The sequence below is a fragment of the Triturus cristatus genome, chromosome 1_1 (genome assembly GCF_964204655.1).
Source record: "Triturus cristatus chromosome 1_1, aTriCri1.1, whole genome shotgun sequence".
In the NCBI taxonomy this organism is placed as follows: Eukaryota; Metazoa; Chordata; class Amphibia; order Caudata; family Salamandridae; genus Triturus; species Triturus cristatus.
In genome coordinates, this window is record NC_140579.1 from 73,490,926 (window position 1) to 73,513,256 (window position 22,331).

Sequence of the window (22,331 nt, forward strand, 5' to 3'; positions counted from 1 at the left end):
CATTGAGGAAAGCCGTCAACAGCTAACTCGCCACAATCATCGAAGAGCACAACATCGTCGACTCCTCCCAATCCGGCTTCAGAAAAAACCACAGTGCGGAAACTGCCCTCCTCGCTGCAATAGACGCCATACGCACCCTGCTGGACAAAGGAGAAACAGCAGCACTCATCCTCCTCGACCTCTCAGTGGCGTTCGACACAGTCTCTCATCGCACCCTAATACACAGACTCCACGACGCAGGGATCCAAGACAAGGCCCTCAACTGGTTCCGCTCCTTCCTCTTCGGCAGAACACAGCGGGTCAGACTCTCCCCTTTCCTCTCCGACCCTACACCTCCCACCTGCGGAGTCCCCCAGGGGTCCTCCCTCAGCCTTACACTCTTCAACGTCTACATGGCTTTGCTTGCCCCCATCGTCAAAATCTACAGACTCAACATTGTGTCATAGACGACATCCAACTCATCCTCTCCCTATCCAACGAACCCAATACCGCCAGACACAATTTTCGAGAAGGCATGGAAGCCGTCGCCAGATGGATGAAAAACAGCTGCCTACAACTAAACACCAACAAAACAGAAGTGCTCATCACGGGCCCAAACCATGACGCATGGAACGACACCTGGTGGCCCCCACACGCAACCAGGGAATCATCCTGGACCCCGGGCTCAAAATGGACCGCCAGATCAACTTCGTCTCGTCCTCCTGCTTCCACACCCTCCGCCTCATACGTAAGACCTTCAAATGGATCCCCTCGAACATAGAAAGACCATCACTCACGCCCTGGTCACCAGCAGACTCGACTACGGCAACACACTCTACGCCGGAATAAACAAAAACCTCACCGCAAGCTACAGAACATCCAGAACGCCGCCGCAACACTGGTCCTCTACCTGCCAAGACACTGACACATCTCCCAGCACCTGCACACACTCCACTGGCTCCCCATCGAAGCTAGAGTTACCTTCAAGATGCTCACCCACGCCCACATGGCCCTCCAAGACACCGGACCAGCATACCTGAACAGCCAACTCAAATTCCACGCACCCCAGAGGACCCTACGATCAGTCCAGCTCTCCTACGCCATGGTTCCCCGCACCAGAAAGACCAGATCAGGAAGCCGCTCCTTCTCCTTCCTCGCGTCCCGAACCTGGAACGCCCTTCCACTCCACCTCAGACAGACAACATTGCTCCCCATCTTCACAAGAAACCTCAAAACCTGGCTGTTCGACAGACGCCTCCCCCTTGATGGGCTGGAGCCTGCTAACCCCACCCTCCCCACCCCCCAGTGCCTTGAGACCCTTACGGGTGATTAGCCCTTCTCTACAAATCCAAGTAGATCGATATCTCACCTTCAGGAGTTCCCACACTGGCACTTCACACTTCTTTTCTATCGCTGTTATCAGGGCATTGAGAGAGGTGATTTGATTGGACAATTTGGTGATATTTCCATTTTCTACCATTGTGATTTTCTTCTCCATCTCCTCCAGTTTTTCACAAAGTGTTTGCTCGTGTTCTTTCAGGAGTTGCCGCAGTTTTTCAAAACCAGATTCAATTTTATTCTTCTCAGTTCTTAACTTGTCCTGTCATAAGCAAAGACACAAAAGCTGGTTAGATATTAAAAAGCTTCCTACAAGCTGTCCCTAGAGAGGGAGTTCAGGGGAGTATGGAGGAGATTGATAGCTACTTTCAAAAATCAGAACACTAGCGTGCTTCTCTCAATTTCAGAACTGCAGCCTCTTACTACCTTACCTCTTACCATCTTCTGTCCTTCTCCCACTCCTGCCCTCCCCCTTTCCTCACAACCTGTGGGGAGGTCAGAATTTGTGAGGCTGCAGAGAAGTTAGATCACTAAAGAAAGTGCAAGGAAGCGAACCCACCACAGGCAGAGACAGTCAAAGACCCAGAGACAGGCTGAGTGGAGACTGGCTGAAGTCAAGTGTGAGTGGATATGACAGACACAATAGAATGTAAATGAGTGGGGGCAGGAAGTTTGAGCCCTTGGGATGAAAGAGAGGATGTACGTGGTGTGCAGGATGCCCCTGTCCTGCCAGGACTCTGCATGTGTTTGCCCAGAAGGAGATGCTGATGGTGTGTCCTACTATGGCCACCATTCAGAGTGAGGGGGAATCACTGGTGTGACTATTTCACGTTCAGAATCATAAAAAAATTATGTGTATTCTGTTATTGAATGGAGAACTACCAGATAAATTAATGTACTGCACCGATTTCTGCAGGTAATTCAGCAATTCCTATAGAAGATGGGTGAGGAGTTTGGTTAGAAATCTTCTCCAATCCTAAGATAAGAGGCTGTGAGTTATCAGGTAAGGTACGTCTCACTGTGGCTTAGACCAGGAGCCTGTGTGTTATCAGGTGAGGTAAGTCACTCTGTGGCTTAGCGCAGGAGTCTGTGTGTTATCAGGTGAGGTATGTCACACTGTGGCTTAGAGCAGGAGCCTGTGTGTTATCAGGTGAGGTAAGTCACTCTGTGGCTTAGCGCAGGAGTCTGTGTGTTATCAGGTGAGGTATGTCACACTGTAGCTTAGAGCAGGAGCCTGTGTGTTATCAGGTGAGGTATGTCACACTGTGGCTTAGAGCAGGAGCCTGTGTGTTATCAGCTGAGGTATGTCACACCTTAGCGAGGAGCCTGTGGGTTATCAGGTGAGGTATGTAACACTGTGGCTTAGAGCAGGAGCCTGTGTGTTATCAGGTGAGGTATGTCACACTGTGGCCTAGAGCAGGAGCTTGTGTATTATGTGGTGAGGTATGTCACACTGTGGCCTAGAGCAGGAGCTTGTGTGTTATGAGGTGAGGTAAGTCACACTGTAACTTAGCGCAGGAGCCTGTGTGTTATCAGGTGAGGTATGTCTCACTGTGGATTAGGGTAGGACCCTGACTGTTATCAGGGGAGGTATGTCACACTGTAGCGCAGAGCAGGAGCCTATGTGTTATCAGGTGAGCTGCGTCACACTGTGAATTAGGACAGGAGCCTGTGTGTTGTCAGGTGAGGTATGTCACACTGAGCAGGAACCAGTGTGTTACCAGGTGAGGTATGTCACACCGCAGCTTCGGAGGCTGCTGTCACCAAGAAGGACTGGCCTCAGAAATTCTGTAGAGTCAGTTATGTCGCCACAGCTGGTAGCGGGTTGTGCCCCTGTGCTGTCACCAGTATATGGCTAGAGGGTTGCACTCCTGTGCTGTACCATTAGTATGCAGCTAGAGTGCTGTGCTCCTGTATGTGTCACTAGTTTGCAGATGGAGGGTTGCGCTCCTGTGGTGTGTCACTAGCATACAGGTAGAGGGTTGTGCTCCTGTGATGTTTCACTAGAATACAGGTACAGGTGTGTGCTCCCGTGCTGTGCCACTAGTATACAAGGAGAAGTTTGAGCTCTGTGATGTGCCAGCAGTATGCAGATGGAGGGTTGCACTCCTATGCTCTGTCACTAGTTCACAGATAGAGGGTCTATGAAGTGTCACACAGTTCGGGAGTCTGCGGGGAGGGCTTGTACCCCTACTACGGTTCTAAATAAAGTCAAGTTTGCAAAGGTCAGAAAAAAACAAGTTGTGCAAGCTGAGTCTTTGAATATGGATGAACAGAGGGGAGATAGCAGCCCAACCACAAACTTAAGTGTGTTAGAGGGGGTCTCTCGGAATTTAGGCGGCTCCACTGACCTTGTGAGCGTAAATGGGGACTCTGCAAGGCATTTGTCAGGGGGTTTACTGTATTGATGGCTAAAAATCGACTGCCGCTTCCTCCTAATTCCACGCCAGTGCAGGGGGCGTCTTCTCTTGATGGGCAGGATCCCATGCAAACTTGGGATATCGCTTCACGTGACAGCCATGGAGCAACACCCAGTAGCCCTCCTGGCATGAAACCAAGGGGCCCATTAGCATGTCGGGCGGATCGCCACAGCCTGACATTTGTGCCCGCCCACATACCAATTCCCCCCGCCATATTACTATGGCGGGGGGGAGCCCAGCGGACGGAAAGACTGTCCGCAGGTTTTCCGCCGGTAGGCAATCCACCCGATTGCCTACTGGGCGGAAAAGCAGTTAATATGGCGGCAGTGTCTGCTAGACACCGCCATCCATATTATGATGCATGCGGGGTGTTGCCTTTCCCGCCACGAAAAGGCATGCGGTTCTTGTCATTGGGGGCCCGTAGCGGGCCCCCAGGGATTCTGAGGTGTGGGGGGTGCACATGTACCCCCCTGCAGTTCCATTCACAACATGGCAGATGCCAGGTTGTGCATGGAACTGCACGACATGCCTTTTTGGCATTGCGGCGGGCAATGCTGAGAGCACCGCCCGCCACAATGTCAAGAATGCAGGATGCGCCCGCCAGTGTGGCGAGCGCATCCTAATGTCACCCACGGGACCCCCGAACCTATGGCGGGCGGTCTCATTCTACGAAAGGATGGTGGGTGGACAAATTCCGCCCACCATCCTAATGATGCCCTTAGTGAGAAACCAACATACCCCTAATTTGGTTCGAAGAGGGTTGCCAAGGTCTCGCTAATGCCCGGGGAATCGAGGTTAGGAACGCAGGGTTTGGCTTTGTCTGCTCCATTGGCAGACAAAGGTCGTGCAAGCTGAGAACACATAACAGGAACAGTCAACATCTCAAGCTTCCATCTGACCGCTCAGGCTCTTGAAGGTGCCCAGAATGCAAAGGATGCTTGGGAAGCCTCTCTTAACAAACTCAGATCGGAGAGATTCTTCAGACGATTTTGCAAGAGATACAGGGGTTGAAACGTGCACGATAAAAGGCCCACAGGAAAGTTCAGACTCAGCTCGAATCAATCAACAATAATATTTTGCAATTAAATCAGAGACTCGCGCAAGCAGAGCAGAGCATAGCGGATGTGGAAGAATCTCAAAAAAGTCTTCGAACTGTTGAAGTAAAACATCAAAAGGAGATGCTAGAAGTTCATATGAAACTGGATGAACTTGAAAATCGATCCAGACTCCCAAATTTACATTTCACAGGCCTCCCAGAGGGACAAGAGACGGGGCAGGATCCCATGACATATCTCTGATTTGGTTAAAAAAATGGATGCCCAGGGTGTTCTCCAAATATGGAGCACTTTTCAATCATGAGGGCACATCATGTTCCATTTCATCAGCCAACCAATGCCAAGTACCCGCGCACTTTTTTCGTCAACTTTGGAGACTTCCGCACAAACAAATCAATCTTATTGGTTGCTTTATGCAAATGGGATTTCAGGCTTCAGATGGGTCTCGATTTAACATCTTTTCGCACATGTCCACAGTGGCAGCTCCGCGTTGTCACAAGTCGATGCTGGAACTTTTTAAAAAACAGGAAGTCCAGGCTGCTTTGGAGCAGCAGTTAAAGTTGAAGGTTCTTATTCAGGGGCAAATACAGATTTTAGGCTCAGTCCAGCAGGCGAATGAGCTATTGCAGCAGCTGAAGTGTCAACACAAAGAATGATTGATTAATGCATATATGTGGCTTCCTAGCAAAATCATGTTTAGAAGTTAAGATGCATTCTAGCCAGCATTACCTCACAGCTGCTACCTTTGTAGCAAGAATGCCCAGGATGAATGATTAATGCATATTGTGGCTTAACAAACTCATGTTTTGAAGTTAAAGTTCAGCTACATCCTAGATAGCATCATTTTGCACCAATGACATATGTTAAACGTCGAAATTTAACATATGTCCATACAGTTCTCTTGATCGCGATTTGATTCATCAAGGGCTCTTGCATTACATGTGTAAAATCATATAGGACAATACTCTAAATTGTTCATGTCACCAATGTATTTGTTATGTATATAGTGTACTGTCTATCTCACTAATCACTAAATGTCATGCTTTCACCACAGTCACTTATTGTCTTGCTGCAATTTCATTTGTATTTGTGACCGCCAGGGGAATTCAATCCCCTTTTCAATATATGATTGATTCTATTTTGTTTGTCGGTGTGTTTGATTGTTTCTTTATATGTGCTATTAATACGTTTCGGTTCATTAAAGCAAATATATCAATCTAAGAAATTGTTTAAACCCGACAGAACCGTTTGTTCTATTTAAAGGAAAAAACAATGAGCAGAAATATAATGGGCAAGAAAGAGTGTGGGCAGCAGGAGAGAATCGATCGGACTACGATTTGGGTGGGAAATTGTTTGCCAAGTATTTACAGGGCTTGGTAGTGGTATCTCTTCAATGTGGGGGCATGGTGGTGGCAGCCCTCTCAGTGGGGGTGAATTGTAACTTGGGGATAGGATGAGTAATACCTACTGAGATGCAGAAGGTCAGGATCTTTTCTTGTAATGCCAATGGTATTATAAATAGGCGTAAATACAGGAGCTTAATTAGGTGGACCACATCTTTTTCACCCAAAGTTTGTTTTATACAGGAGACCCACCTCAAATGTAATACCCCAAAGATCTTTATTTCACATAAATATTCCATGGGCTTCTTTGCATCAGCCCAAGCTGCGGTGAGGGGGGTAGCCATTTATCTGGGTCGAGGTATTGATTGGGATGTCCGGGCAGTGCTTTGAGATTCTTGAGGCAGCTGGTTGTGGCTGAAAGTTGCGTAAAAGGGCTGCGTTTCAACGTAGTCAATTACTATGGCCCTGTAGGTGATGATTTTGACTCACTAGTCCAGATCCATAATATAGCAATGGGGGCAGTCGGTCTGCTGATCTCGGGGGGAGACTTTAATTACATTAAAGATCTGGCTTCTGATACATCCAATAAGGCAAAGGAGCAGCTGAAACCAAAAACTAAAAAAATTATTGATGTATTAAAATAAAGCTTACAGCTTGTTGATCCATGGCGTGAGAATCACCCAGGCTTCGCGCAATATACGTGCTTTTCATATTGATTTAAAACTGCATACTGACTAGATTTATTAAACCTCTCGGACAATAAATAGGGTGCAGTCTGATACCTGGGCTAATGCTTTCCTGACCACTCGGTGGCCTCTACTGTGGTGGAACTAGGATCAGCCAGAAGAGATAGGCCGAGGAGGCAACTCAACAGATCCCTCCTGGCTAATTCAGAGTGAGGAACTGAGATGAGAGGATTCATCTCTGAGTTTTTTCCTATCAGTAGAAATACTGCTTCTCTGTTTGCTGTATGGGAATCCTTTAAGGCCACAATGAGAGGAGGGTTATCGCCTTCAAAGCAAATCAAGCCAGGGAACGTACACGGCAAATAGCGGGGCTCCAGGCTGCAGTAGAGCAAGCTACAAGAGCAAGCGAGGGGGCCAATGAAATAGCGCCCGGTGCTGCACAGCTAGGTTTGGCAAAACAAAATCTCAATGATTTATTTACATTAGAGGAGATAAGCAATCTTAACGCTTTCCAGCACAAGTGATACGAAGGAAATCAGCACATAGGCAGGTGTTTGGCCTGGTCCACCCGGAATGAAATTGAAGAGGCTACGATTAAAATCGTGGCGAATCCCATTACCAGTGGAGCAACAACAGTAGAAGTTTTAACGTCCAGTATAGAACAATACTGTGCTTCTATCCAGCTCCCCAATGGGCAAACTCAGGCAATGCTGGGGACAATTACGCCTATGGAAATCTTAGAAGCACTCCAAAGAAGGCCCAATGCGAAAGCATGCGAAAATGATGGATTAACCTCAGAATTCTATCATAATTTGCCAGAGAATTTGTGCCCTTTTTGGTAGAGCTTTTAAATTATATTACAGAGGGTGTGGAAGTCCCATCTTCTTTCAAAGAATCAACTATTGTGAGCTTCCCTAAGACAGACAAAAATCAGAAAAATATAAATCCGTACAGACCCATCAGCCTTCTAAATACAGATTATAAAATGACGATGAAAGTCTGGGCGACCCGAATGATGCCTGCCGCGCAGTCATTAATCCACAAAGATCAGCGAACACACAGTATTTAACACAGGCAACAGATTATTCTACAAATAACCACATACATGCGTTAATAATGATGATCGATGCTGAAAATTTGAGATTTGATCTTGTAAACTGGGATCCTTTATTTTATAGCCTGAAAACATTTGGATTTCCCTCACAATTCACCACAATGTTGGTGAATCTACATCGTGGTGCAGATATCAAAGTTATGATAAATGATCAAATGGTTGGCACCGTATCAATTAATCGTAGCACACGTCAAGGGTGTCCCTTTGCTCTAAATTGTATTTACTTTTCTATCGAACCTTTGGTGGAAAAATGAAGTAAAAGTGATATCAGGGCACCAATCGAGGGGATAGCCAGGCTCAAGCTTTTTGCAGATGGTATTACTCTTTACCTGCAACCGGAGGAGTTAAAGATACAAGGGGCAATGCAGAGGACGGAGGAGTTTACAGGAATAGGGAGTTATATGATCAATCGAAGCGAAACAGAGGGCCTACTCTTTAATGTAGCTTCTCCAGATCTCCCAGCCCAACTACAGTCCCAACAAGGTTCAAAACTCCTATAAGGTGTCTTGGAATATATCTTATGAATGATTTTGCGTATTTGTATCGCTTGAATTGAAAGGCAACGCTTAGCAAAATCAAAAGGATTTTGGAAAGATGGTGTCTGCTTCCCTTAACCTTAATTGGACGAGCTGACATGATTTAAATGTCGGTCCTACCATTATGAATATTACTTTTGTTCCAATATACCAATTAAAATCCCTAATCGGTTTTTTCAGGAGCTAGATGCATTGATACGGATTTTTGTCTGGAAAAAAAAAGTATCTAGAGTGAATCTGAGTGTTTTACAATTAGAAAAAACACAAGGTGGATCAGCACTCCCTCACATGCAGAGTGATTACCAAGCAGACTAAATTAACACGTTGGCGAGGGTTTTTAACCAGAATGGTGCAGGAATCTGAAATAAGTCTACCAGCTGTTATTAAAAAAGCTAAACTACCCAAAAAGACTAGATGCAAGCTTCTTCAGGGGTTCAGAGGACGATTGTGCGCTCTTAGTAAATTTTATCAGGCCATTTTTGATACTTCAGTTTTGCACCTCCGTCAGAGCAATTTTTAAGGGTTATCGCTATCAGATAGGGAGATGAAGTTTTGGAATTCAATAGGTTTTAAAGAATGTGGAGATTTTCCTTTAGGGGGTAAATGTATCTCTTGGGAGGAGCTTCTTTCCAGATGTGGGGGACAGTGTAAACGGTTCTTTTTAAGTTTTGGACGGGTGGTCCACTTCCTGGTAGCAAAAATTTTGGGGGACAGCTAAGGTATGCACCCTATAAGTTGTGCACTTTGTAAAAGCAAATTGGCGGGAATAGGAAACTGGTTTAGACTGCTTAGGAACCAGACACTGAAAAAATAAATTGCTGAATTCCTGTCCAGGGTTCTTAAAAGACCACAATGCAATTAATCAGAAAGGGATTGGTATGCTCTCTCAGAGATAGGGCATACATCTTTACGAGCTACACATTTTAAAAGAAAGTCGTTCTTATCTCGTTGGATGGCATATTATACTCCAGTAACCCTTCATAAAATATACCCATTGGTCCCCGAAAACTGTTTCCACTGTCATCAGCAAGGGACAGGAGATTGGCTCCTCACATTTTTCACGTGCTCGAAATTAGAAGATTTTTGGCCGGAATTATTTGAGGCAATTAGTCAGACTTTACACTCTAAAATATTCCCAGAAGCAGACTCAGTATTATTTAGGGTCTCCAAGGAGAGCCAGCTGCTTAATAAGGGAGGCAGGTTTTTTCTCTCCGGTGTATAGATGATTGCACGATCGTTTATTCTGCAGTGCAGGGCTTGAAGCCAAAGATGACACGCACTATGAAATTTGAAGAATTAAAAAAAAAGGCAGAGGGTTGCGCCTCTGTAATGTGTCACAAGTATACGGGTGGAAGATTGCACTGCTGTGGTGTGTCTCTATTATACAGGTGGAGGGTTGTGTTGCTGTGCTGTGCCACTAGTAATAGAGTTAGACGGCTGTGCCCCTGTGATGTGTCACTACTATTCAGGTATGGGGTTGTGTTCCTGTGCTGTGTCACTAGACTGGTGGACAGTTGAGCTCATGTGATGTGTCACAAATATCGAGGAGAAGGGTTGTGCTCCTGTACTTTGCCACTAGTATTCAGGTTGAGGGTTGTGCGCCTGTGATGTGTTAATCAATCAATCTACTTGTAAAGCGCGCTACTTACCCGTGAAGGTCTCAAGGCGCTGAAGGGGGGGGGGGGGAGGGAGAGGTGGAGGTACTGCTACTTCTCGAAGAGCCAGGTCTTGAGGAGTCTTCTGAAGGTGAGTGGGTCTTGGATCTGCCGCAGGGGGGTAGGCAGGGTGTTCCAGGTCTTGGCGGTGGGGAAGGAGAAGGATCTGCCTCCGGAGGTCGCTCTTTGGATGCGAGGAACAGCGGCGAGGGCGAGGCTGGCAGAGCGGAGTTGGCGGGCGGGGGTGTAGAAGTTGAGTCTGCTGTTAAGGTAGGCTGGTCCGGTGTTGTGGAGTGCTTTGTGTGCGTGGGTGAGGAGTCTGAAAGTGATCCTTTTGTCGACGGGGAGCCAGTGTAGGTCTCTCAGGTGGGGAGTGATGTGGCTGCGGCGAGGGATGTTGAGGATCAGGCGGGCGCAAGCGTTTTGGATGCGTTGCAGTCGTCGTAGGTGTTTGGCTGAGATTCCTACGTAGAGTGCGTTGCCGTAGTCCAGTTTGCTGCTGACGAGGGCCTGTGTCACTGTTCTTCTTGTTTTGGTAGGGATCCACTTGTAGATCCTGCGGAGCATGCGGAGGGTGTTGCAGCAGGAGGAGGAGACGGCGTTGACCTGCTTTGACATGGAGAGGGAGGAGTCGAGGATGATTCCTAGGTTGCGTGCGTGGTCAGTGGGTGTTCGTGCTGCTCCCAGCGTGGTTGGCCACCAGGAGTCGTCCCAGGCTGATGGGGTTGGTCCGAGGATGAGGATCTCTGTCTTGTCTGAGTTCAGCTTCAGTCGGCTGCTCCTCATCAATTCGGCGATGGCCTTCATACCCTTGTGGAGGCGGTTAATAGTAAACAGGCAGAGGGTTGTGCTTCCGTATATGTCACTAGTATAGAGGTAGAAGGGTTTTCTCCTGTGCGGTCACTAGTTTACAGTCAGAGGGTTGTACTCCTGCAATTTGTCACTAGTATATGGGTAGAGGGTTCTGCTCCTCTGCTGTGCCACTATTATATGAGTAGAGGAGTGTTATCCTGTGCTGTGTCACTAATATACAGGTAAAGGGTTGTACTCCTGTATGTGTCACTAGTGTACAGGTAGAGGTTTGTGCTCCTGTGCTGTGTCACTAGTATACAGGTAGAGAATTGTTCTCTTGTGCTGTGTCACTAATTTACAGGTAGAGAGTTGAGCTCCTGCATATGTCACTAGTATACAGATAGGGGTTTGTGCTCGTAGAGGTTTGTGCTCCCATGCTGTGTCACTAGTATACAGGCAGAGGGTTGTGCTCTTGTGCTGTGTCACTAGTATATAGGTGGAGGGTTGAACTCCTATGCTGTGCCACTAGTATAGAGGTAGGGTTGTGCTCCTGTGCTGCGTCACTGGTATACTGGTGGAGGTTTGTGCGCCTGTGCTGTTTCAGTAGAATACAGGCAGACAATTGCCCTCTTGTCCTGTTCCACTGGTATAAAGGTAGATGGTTTTTTCTCCTGTATGTGTCACTAGTACACAGGTGGAGGTTTACGCTCCTGTAACGTTTCACTAGTATACTGGTGGAGGTTTAAGATCCTGTGATGATTCACTAGTATTCAGGTAGAGGAATGTGCTTCTGTGCTGTCCCTAGTATACAGTTAGAGGGCTGTTCTCCTATGATGTGTCACTAGTATACTGGTAGAGGGATGTGTTCCTTTGGGGTGTCACTGCTATACGGGTAGAGGGTTGTGCTTGTGTGCTGTGCCACTAGTATACAGGTGGAGTGTTGTGCTCCTGTATGTATCACTAGTATACTGGTAGAGGGATGTGCTCCTCTGCTGTGTCACTACTATATGGGTAGGAAAGTGTGCTCTTGTGCTATGTCACTAATATACAGGTAGAGGGTTGTGCTTGTGTGCTATGTCACTAATATACAGGTAGAGGGTTGTGGTTGTGTGCTGTGCCACTAGTATACAGGTAGTGCCAATGAAGTAGCCTTAATTCAATTTCCAAAGAAACACGGATAAGTCATAATTTCTAAGGAAACAACACGTTTGCATTAATTGTTTTAGAGATATTTAAATCTAATATGCAGGCTATTTTGCTAAGTTTTTAGTATCATTGGCATGTATGTTGCATACAGAACTGTAATAGTGAAAGTGTATGTCATTAAATTGAGAAACGTATACCTCATCACCACCATGATTAACTAACATTTTGTGAGTTTGATGTAATGCAGGCACCTTTAGCCCGCTCAAGATGAAGGAAAGGTCTTTTGTGACATCCGGCGGGGGGCATATCAATTATATGCTTCACTGTTGATTTAAAGGAATCCCATTTCATAGTCAATTTTGAATTCATAGTCCTCTTCCTTGTTGTTTCTACCCTCTGTGGGCCTATAAGGGTCTTCGTCAGGACAGGGTTCCCAGCTTCAGGGCCTGTTCACAATCTGCATCCTAGAGAGTGACTGGACAAATAATGTCCTGCAATAGGGTAAGGGGCGACTGCCAATGACAACCATAGTTCTCCGTCAAGTTGTGAACACGGTGTTTCTATCCTCTGTGGACCTCTGTAGCGGTCTTCGTCAGGACAGGGATCCTAGTTTGGGGGATACGTTGGTAATGTGAAAAATCTACCATCAGGGTCCCAGAGCGTGATTGGGTAATTAATGTCCGGCACCAGGGAAAGCCCACAGAAGGTAGTCAGTGATCTGTACGATAGGGTATGTTAGGACGGGAATGTCTTCAGAATGATAAACAGGGGTGTATGCCCGCAGTGAGTGCCTGACTGTATGTGAAACTGGTATCCTGACCTTGCCTGGCCGCGTAATCCTGCTACTATAACTTGTGCAGAATCCTAGGCCTATCCTTGATAATGGGAGTTTCAAACCCTGTTTGGTGACCTGGAGAGACACGCTACGCGTGCACTCATAACCCAGATGGCGCTATTTCCCAAGTCCGGAGTTTGCCTCCTAAAGTTGCGTACCACGTTCTGTGGATCATTAGTTAGGACCAGACCTCTTTCCGTGTCTGATGAGAGTGCCGTCTCCTATACTGCTTTGGTGTGAGTCCCAGGCCCTTGCCCTAACCTTCCGTGTGCATGTCCAGTGCACGTGTGTACAGTGGATGTGCAGCACATGTGTGGTAATAAGAATCTGTGTATAGTGAGAGTCTGAGTAGTGGGGCCAGTGGCATCCATTTTGTATCCCTCTGTCACAAGATGGAGGATGGGTACAGCTTTCCAAGACAATGGAAGTGTATTGACTGCATTCCTGTGGCTTGAGGGTGGGGTTCCAGACACTAACGTGAGTGAGGACAGAGACAGGCCTACCCTTGGAATTGAGGTTTAAGTCTTGTTAGCAAAGCGCTGCTGATTATATCTTCCTATGCACTGCCTTTGAGTAGATGGTAATAGTGATGTGTGGGACAGCAGCTTTTGTTGTTAGGGTGGGAATTATCTTAGCAGGACCTGCCCTTTTGTCTCTCATTACTGCTTCAGGAAGGCCGATGACAGCCACTCAAAAGATCTCTAACAAAGGTCCTTCAGTGGATGAAGTATAACCACCTTAAGTGCAACACCAACAAAACCGAGATCCAACCAATAGGGAAAGAGGTCTCATTCTTACCGGGCGTGTGGTGGCCAGAGGGTACATCACCCCCGCCTGAGACGGTGAAGGTAGCAAGAAATCTAGAAGTGTAGTTTGACTCCGCTCTCACCTTCCAACCACATGCAGTTAAGGTAGCAGGGACCTGCTTCACCCTTATAAAATCCTTGAGAACATTTTTTGATCTACTTCCACTCGCTGCAAGGAAATCAGTAGCAGTCACCCTAATTCTTTCGTGACTCGACTACTGCAACAGCCTCCTGGCAGGAGCCAGCAAACAAACATTAAAAAGACTCCAAGTAGACCAAAATGCAGCAGCGCGGCTGGTTTTACAACTACCACGAATGTCCTCCGCATCTGCAGCCCTCAAAACCGTTCACTGGCTCCCACTACCTAAGAGAATACTTTTTAAGATCCTAGTAATCACCTTTAGAGCCTCACTCAAAATAGGACCAAAATTCCTCTCATCTAGATTCACCCCCTACATTACAACCAGAACTCTCGGGTCCTCATCGGCCAACCTGCTCAAACCTCCCAGTTTTAGATGCAAAACAAAGGGAGGTAAAACAATGGCCGTATTAGGTACCAGAGCCTGGAACCTACTGCTTTTGCAACTGAGAATGTTAAAATCTGAAACACAATACAGGAAGGCACTAAAGACGCGGATCTTCGGATCTTCAAATGAACTTTGCCACTCTCTCTTAGAAGATCCTCAGAGCTTCCTCTTGCCTCTGTACCAGCAGCAGGATGCTCCCTTCGGAGCGGCAGTCCGCACTTTATAAATACCTCTTTTCATTTCATTTCATTGTGCCTCTGTTTTGGACACTCTTGCTTGAAGCCAGCATCTTTGCTGACCCTGTGAGGGTCATCCTCTTGCACAAAGACAGTGTCTCAGAGACAGCTTGAATATTACATTTGAAAGAGAATCAACAAAAAACAGTTCCAAAGCCTGAGAGCGGATCTGCTTCCCTCGTCTCCAAAATGAGTACAATAAAGTAGGACCCAAATCACCACGCTTTCGAGATCATCTTCACCAAGGACGGGAGTGCTCTGTACGGTACTCGGATCGCTGTGTGACCAGGGCTGGTGTCTGAAAGATGAATACAGTAAAGAAGGACCCAAATCACCACGCTTTCGAGATCATCTTTACCAAGGACAGGAGTGCTCTGTACGGTACTCGGATCGCTGTGTGACCAGGGCTGGTGTCTGAAAGATGAATACAGTAAAGAAGGACCCAAATCACCCCATTTTGAGATCATCTTTACCAAGGACGGGAGTGCTCTGTACGATACTCGGATCGCTGTGTGACCAGGGCTGGTGTCTGCAAGATGAGTACCGTAAAGAAGGACCCAAATCACCCCATTTCGAGGTCATCTTGACCAAGGACGGGAGTGCTTTGTACGGTACTCGGATCGCTGTGTGACCAGGGCTGGTGTCTGCAAGATGAGTACCGTAAAGAAGGACCCAAATCACCCCATTTCGAGGTCATCTTGACCAAGGACGGGAGTGCTCTGTACGGTACTCGGATCGCTGTGTGACCAGGGCTGGTGTCTGAAAGATGAATACAGTAAAGAAGGACCCAAATCACCCCATTTTGAGATCATCTTTACCAAGGACAGGAGTGCTCTGTACGATACTCGGATCGCTGTGTGACCAGGGCTAGTGTCTGCAAGATGAGTACCGTAAAGAAGGACCCAAATCACCCCATTTCGAGGTCATCTTGACCAAGGACGGGAGTGCTTTGTACGGTACTTGGATCGCTGTCTGACCGGGGCTGGTGTCTGCAAGATGAGTACCGTAAAGAAGGACCCAAATCACCTTCTTTCGAGGTCATCTTGACCCAGGACGGGAGTGCTTTGTAAATGTAAATGTAAATGTCAAGGTACTTATAGAGCGCACTGTCATCAGATGGCCACCTTGCGGTGTCGCCTTTTGCGGTTTCCTGGCGCTGTTACTCATACCGCTGTGGAACCCCTCCTGGCTTTCCCTGTGAAGTGTCCACTCCTGGGCACCCCCAGGGTGAAGCCAGGCATCCTTAGCGCTGTTGGGGCCGGTGTGGAGGCAAAGCAAGCTATTGCCCAGAGTTGCAGCGTGGGCCCGTGATTAGAATAGGCACCGAGGCGAGAGTAGACAGGTCCGAGGAAATTGAGCCCGAGCCCCACCGAGGCGGGAATTGAACCCTGGTCCCTGGCCAGAACTCTGCTTCAGGGTCTGCCGCTCTAACCATTGAGCCACACTCCTCCACCTTGTACGGTACTCGGATCGCTGTGTGACCGGGGCTGGTGTCTGCAAGATGAGTACCGTAAAGAAGGACCCAATCACCCACTTTCGAGGTCATCTTGACCCAGGATGGGAGTGCTCTGTACGGTAATTGGATTGCTGTGTGACCAGGGCTGGTGTCTGCACAACAGACCGTCCGGGCTGGAGTCTGCACAACAGACCGTCTCCCGGAGCTGAGGGATAAGCACCTGAAGTCTTTATTACTTTCAGGAAGAGTTGAGGACCTGCCTAACACCTACGAGCCTGCCAGTGAGAGAGGGAAGGAGAGTGTCAAGTGCTGAAAGATTACTGCCTGTCAAGGAGAGAAGCCCAGCATATTCTCGGCATGAGAAACCTCCAGAGAAAGCGGACTGCCGGTCGGAGAGAGGACAAGAGTTATCTGTGTTGTGTGAGATCTCCCGGAGCAGCACCAAATCATTCAAGTGAGAATCACCACTGGGTCGTACGATGCCCTGATAAGTGCCTGCTGCTGCCTGATATCATACCTGCCCAAGAAGAACCACCAGCAGCGTTGATGGAAAGAACTGATGCAGCCTGGGAAGCTGCAACTGCCAATGATGACCATCCGCTGAATACTAGACACTGCTATGAGCGAGTATCTGTGTGCAACGGGCCTAAGAGGCCACAGAGGCCAAAGACGAGTGTCGCGATGCAGGTCTGCTGAACTGATTCATCGCCAGCAGTCCTTGTCCCAAGTGAGGCTTCCCTACAGATCCGCGTAGCTGACTCCGCTGAAACAGGAATGGGCACTCTGAGCTAGGCCTGGGCGAAGCACTACGCTGTGGAAATATGGATTTTTCTGATCAGTTATGTCCCCTATCTTGGACCCCAACGGTTCCATGTATGAATCACAAGTACATGTATGTTCCCTCCAGTTCCAGTTATGAAGACGCAAATACATGTGCGTCCACCGTCAACATGTCCTCTGTCAGATCCGCCATGAATAGGCCGGATATTCTATTTCTAAGTATGAAAGGCCACCGGCTTTATATGGTTCACTTATGCCATTTTACAGTCCAGGCAAGTAGGCCCTGATTCTGTCATCGAACCCTTCTTGCCTTCTGCCTCTGAAAGCTCCAGTCTGAGCCTGCATCTGTGACCATGAACTTTGTCTCATTCTCTGCGCGGCTCACGAAGCCTGACATCAGCCTGCTGCTTGCCAAAAACTGTATTTCACCTTCGAAATTATCTGCTCCGTTCCCTGCCCGATGCATTCCTGTCTAGCAGTTTAAGTAAATATTCTTCCAGCTACCGAGCAAAGGCCCGGCTTCTCTGTCTTTATGAAAGTAATTCATAGCCCTATTGCTATGGAAGATTTCCGCCCTCGCATCCAGTGTAGACACTTAGACGCTTGTACACGCACTAACAGTCAGTATAGTCAGTATAGAATAAGATTCTACTCGAAGAGACCTCTCTTTTGGATAACGTAGTTCTTTAAACATAGGATGTTAGATATGATTTGGGATTAGGTTGACTTGACCCTCCAGACTTCTGTCGCCACATGTAGAGCTAAATGTCAAGTCCCCTTCACCCCCTAGTTGCACGTCAATTACACGTCATGCTGCTGCGCGCGCATTTCTGCCAAGCATTTCTGCTGACATTGCGAAATTCTTTCATAGAACCACCCTCTTATGACGTCACATCTGATGACGTTCTTTCATCACTCCCAGTTACGCCTATTTTTTGCTACGCACGAATGTGTTATCCGTATTATCAATTGTTACGCCTCTTGTATTTGCTCCACTGTAATGCCTATTGTATAAAAGTAATTGATTGTCAATAATGTATGTACTTCACTTCCTGAACCTTCGTGGTGATGGAACTTGGAGCAACCGATTATAATCGACCATTGGAATAAAGCCCATTCCGAACCTCTAATACCACGGATTCTGCCTCTTATTTACTGAGCTATTTTATTATGTTTCCGCATCAAATTAAGTCCCGGTAATTAAATTATTTACCACATGAATGGCGCCCGAACAGGGACACTTTCTCATCTCACGCGCCGGCGGTGAGTTGCAGGCCCGGTCTCCTGCCACAGCTGGACGGACAATTACGCGTACCAGCAGGATTTCCTGTATCTCCCTCCGGTCAAGCGGGGGCGACTGAGGCTGCGATCAACACCCAGACGAGGCGGTGAGAAGTGCGAAGTATCCCGACCAGAGCCTAGCTGAGAGAGCAAGATCCGAGGTATACAGAGGCCCACCAGTTCCCGAAGTCCTGAGTCGAGTTCAGCTTCCGAAGTGTTCGAGTCGAGTCGAGTCCAGTCCGGTTCAAGTTCAGTTCAGTTTCCGAGGCCTTCCGTTTCCGAGCTACCCGGTGAGTACCATTACTGGGGAGGCGTTCTGACGTGCACATAGGTTGTGCCGGTCAAGACGGGTTTGGGTACACAAATCCGGTCTGCACTGTTTCAGCAGTGTATCTGTACTGTTTAGCAGTATATCTAGTATATCAAGTATATAAATTCTGAATAATTCAGTTAATGTCGAGTATTATGTTTAGTGATTAAGTTTTCCTTAGACCATAAGCATCATTGTGGCTCAGTTAAATGTTAAATGTTAAATGTTTTAAGTACGTTCTGCATATTGTGGTGTGAATGACTGTTCATTATCGTGTTTACTGTATTAAGTTTGTTCAAAATCAAGTATCAGTTCAGTTTTCAATATGCCGCTCTTTTCGAAATTAAGACAGATCACGACAAGAAAAGGGGTACTCGAAGAAGCCGTTCCTATTCCTCCTAGGGACACTCCAGGGTACTTCATGTATCATAAACATGGCTTAGACGCTATATTATTTCTTGATTTATGGGTAGACTACACCAAGGAATTACCAGAAAGTCAGAGGTGGCCCACAGCGGGGACCTGGGATGCAGAGTGCATCATGAAAGTAGAGGAAGAGTTATGGAAAAGGAAAGTTAGACAGTCACAGAAAGACGCCATTGAGTTATGGCGTAAAGAATCTCATAGACGTACAGAAAAAGCCCTCCGACAGGAAGAGAGAAATAGAGAGAATTCAAATAAAGTGCGAGAAAATCTATTAATTGAAGAAGGTATCCGAGTGAAATCAGAACAAGTAGACAGACAAAGAAATGCCCTTATGAATGGTATGTATCCCCTTCTGGCCGAAGGATTACCTAAGGCTACTCCAGAGATACCAAAAGACTTGCCAACCCCATTGTTTCCAATAAAGGTACATCCTAAGGGGCATCCTAGAACCGCAGAAGACGTTTTTCTGTCCTCATATTTAGATGACGCAGCTCCCGAGTATGCAAATTCCGCCCCACATAGGCCGCCTGCCAGGGAGGTTCAACGCCAAGATCCAGTATCTCTACAGCAACAAGTCCTGACACAAGTTCCGGCAAGCACATCTGTTTCTACCTCTGCTCCTACAGCTACTTCTATAGCTGTGTCCACACCTATAGTTGCTGTGTCGCGTTCAACGAATCCTTTCACGCCCGATACCCCAGACGGGGCTACGGGAGGTACTAGCAACATTTTTTCTACGCCACCCAGAATAAATAAACTTACCTTTCAAGAGTCAGCACATTCACGTACCCCCAAACTCATAAATGCCCGTACGCTTAAGGAACTTCTTGTAGATTGTAGATATGACCCTGTGCCCGGCAAAGAGGACGAAATGATCATGGCATCATTACGTATCAGACGAGCCGCAGTGTATTTAGGGAAGTTACCAGGAATGACTGCGCATCTAGATAATATATACTATTTTGTCCAAACAGGGCGAGATTCTGAATGTATTAACAGAGCTATGGAATACCAGAAAGTGGAGATACAGGGGGAACTGTTACGTTTCCTCATAAATTGTGTGATCAGAAATCAAGACCGACCGGGGGTAGACCCGGAAGCAATGCAAATTCTTACTAGATGGAGCCAGAATATATCAGAAGGAAGACATGATAAGCAAAATTGTATAGTAGCCATGTGCCGAAAGATCCGTAAAGAAATAGAACGTTTACATGAAGAGAGATTAGCGGTAGACCAGTTCGAACAAAACGAGGAGGAAGGATCAGGACTGCCCACAGGACAGTCAGACACCATAGCTTATGTAGGTAGAGGAAGATCTTGTAATAGTAATAGATGTCTTATTGACCCGATACGTCCGATATGTCCAGATAATAACAGGAATTTCCAAACACCTATAGTTCATATAAGGTCTAACGAGCATTCGTTCCAAGCCGCTGACAAATTACTCCGAGAACGAAGGGGTTATCATTTTCTCGATTCTATGGATGAACAAGAATTAGCCAGGTCAGCTGTCCATTGGGTTGACAGTCCCGGAAAGTACAGTGACATTTTTGTATCTCACCCCAGATGAACAGCGTTTAGCTGGGATTTATATGATTCAACAACTCCTTATACTATATCAGAGTCAGCATTCGGATCCTGGTCCCTTACCTGATATATTGACTGAATTACTCATGAACAGATGGAGAGGTACAGGTACTAAATTAATTAAAGAAATACTAGAATCAAGAAAGCAGTACATTCTTTTTGTATGCTCAGAGCATGTCTCATTGCCCATCAAGGAAAGAACCACGTATTACATGGACAGACAGAATCCCTTACGAGAAGTACACCCAATAAAGGGCGAGGACAATGAGTTCAAACGTGTATTTGTATATACGCCCATATCGAAAATAGAATTGTTGGAAATGAAGAAAGTGGTACCCAGTCATGACAAAGACCCAGCGGGTTTTCACCGAGAAATTAAAGACATGTTACTCATGGGAGAGTATACCTATCCCGACATTATGACAATATTAAAGGTATTGATGCCTGCTGGCATTTACGAAAAACTCAGGGAAAAAGAGTGGGAGGTAGGAGACCAAAAGATAGAATGGTCAGCATTAGAAGCAGAAGAAAAGGCCCGAACTGCAGGAGCAGGGCTGGGGGATAAAACTAAAGCACTACCAGGTTTACTAGTACAGGTACTGCCACGTTTATTAACTACGAAAAAGGAAGATTGGGGTACAATTTCAGCCTGTAAACAGAAGCAAGATGAAGACACTAGTGATTACTATGCCCGATTTGAAAAATGTTTTGGTATAAATAGTGGCATAAAAGCAAGTAGCGAATCATACCCACACCTGTTTGTGACAAAATTAGTAGAGAATGCCTTGCCTCAAGTGAAGAATAGAGTATTAAAATTCGAGAGTACATGGCAAGGTAACACTCCATCACAAATGTTACAAATGTTACAGTACCATCACAATAGAATTAGAGAGGAACAAGAACATGAACACAGACGCATGAAAGACACGAAAATGAAAATGCTAGTTTCCCAGACAGTTCCAGCTGAAGGACATAAAAAGGGTACGACACATTCCGGTGATTCAGCAGGACCTGTAAAAGGGACATGCAATTATTGCAAAAAGCCAGGTCATTATGTACATGATTGTCCAGTTTTGAAACATAATATCGCCATAGGTAATACAAAAGAAAGACCACGGCCACCTAGACAGGATCAGAATGAACAAGGAGCCCCGCAGCATGCACAGTCCATGCCAGCTCCACCACAGTCTATACAGTTTGTGCCAGCTGCACCAGCGCTGCCTGTTGCTGCCACCCAAACCACGACACGACAACTGTACCAGACCGCACAGTACGACTATCCTGATTATCAACGATACGCATGAACCAGCCTAGAGAGGGAAGTTGACTTACCCCTTATCGAGATCCCAGTAGACCAAGAAGGACCTTATGTACATAGTGAATTATTAGGCCAAGACAGAAAATTTTTACTCGATACCGGGGCAAGTCGAACAACTATAAAACGTAGTGAAGTTCCAGGGGCACCCCTCTCAGGCTCACAGAATATTTCCCTTGGTTTTTCAGGAAAACCTATTGTTAATGAAGTGTCACAACCTCTTCCACTTACGATAGGACCTTTGACCCGAACTACAGATTTATTGCTTACTAAATCATGTCCAGAAAATTTGTTAGGAATAAAAACACTGAAAGCTCTAGGAGCTATAATATGTTGTTCTCCGGAAGGAGTAAGATTGTTTTTACGTGATTTTAAAGGTCACTATGTGTCTAGAGACATGGATCCCCGACTGCAGACTTTACCTACACATCTATGGGCACAAGGCCCTACAGATGTTGGTTGCATGAACATTACACCATATCGAGTCACACTAAAGGCAGGAGTGGTACTACCACGAATGCGACAATACAAGTTACCACCAGATGCTGTAGTGGCTTTACTGCAAATCATTGACGAGCTTATTGCCCAAGGAGTGGTTGTGGAAACAGACTCCAATGTATGTAATTCCCCGATAATTCCGATTCTTAAACGAACAGATCCAAAGGCCCCGCCAGTATATCGATTGGTTATTGATCTACGCGAATTAAA

General features: G+C 46.6%; 1 protein-coding gene across 1 annotated transcript in view; it reads right to left on the reverse strand.

Moving 5' to 3' along the window:
- LOC146869472 (E3 ubiquitin-protein ligase TRIM39-like) overlaps positions 1 to 22,331 on the reverse strand; it is an 86,267-nt gene that overhangs the window by 33,952 nt on the left and 29,984 nt on the right. Inside the window, exon 3 of the mRNA XM_085599860.1 lies at positions 1,349 to 1,579. Coding sequence (XP_085455986.1) covers positions 1,349 to 1,579 — 231 coding nt within the window. The remainder of the gene's footprint in view (positions 1 to 1,348; positions 1,580 to 22,331) is intronic.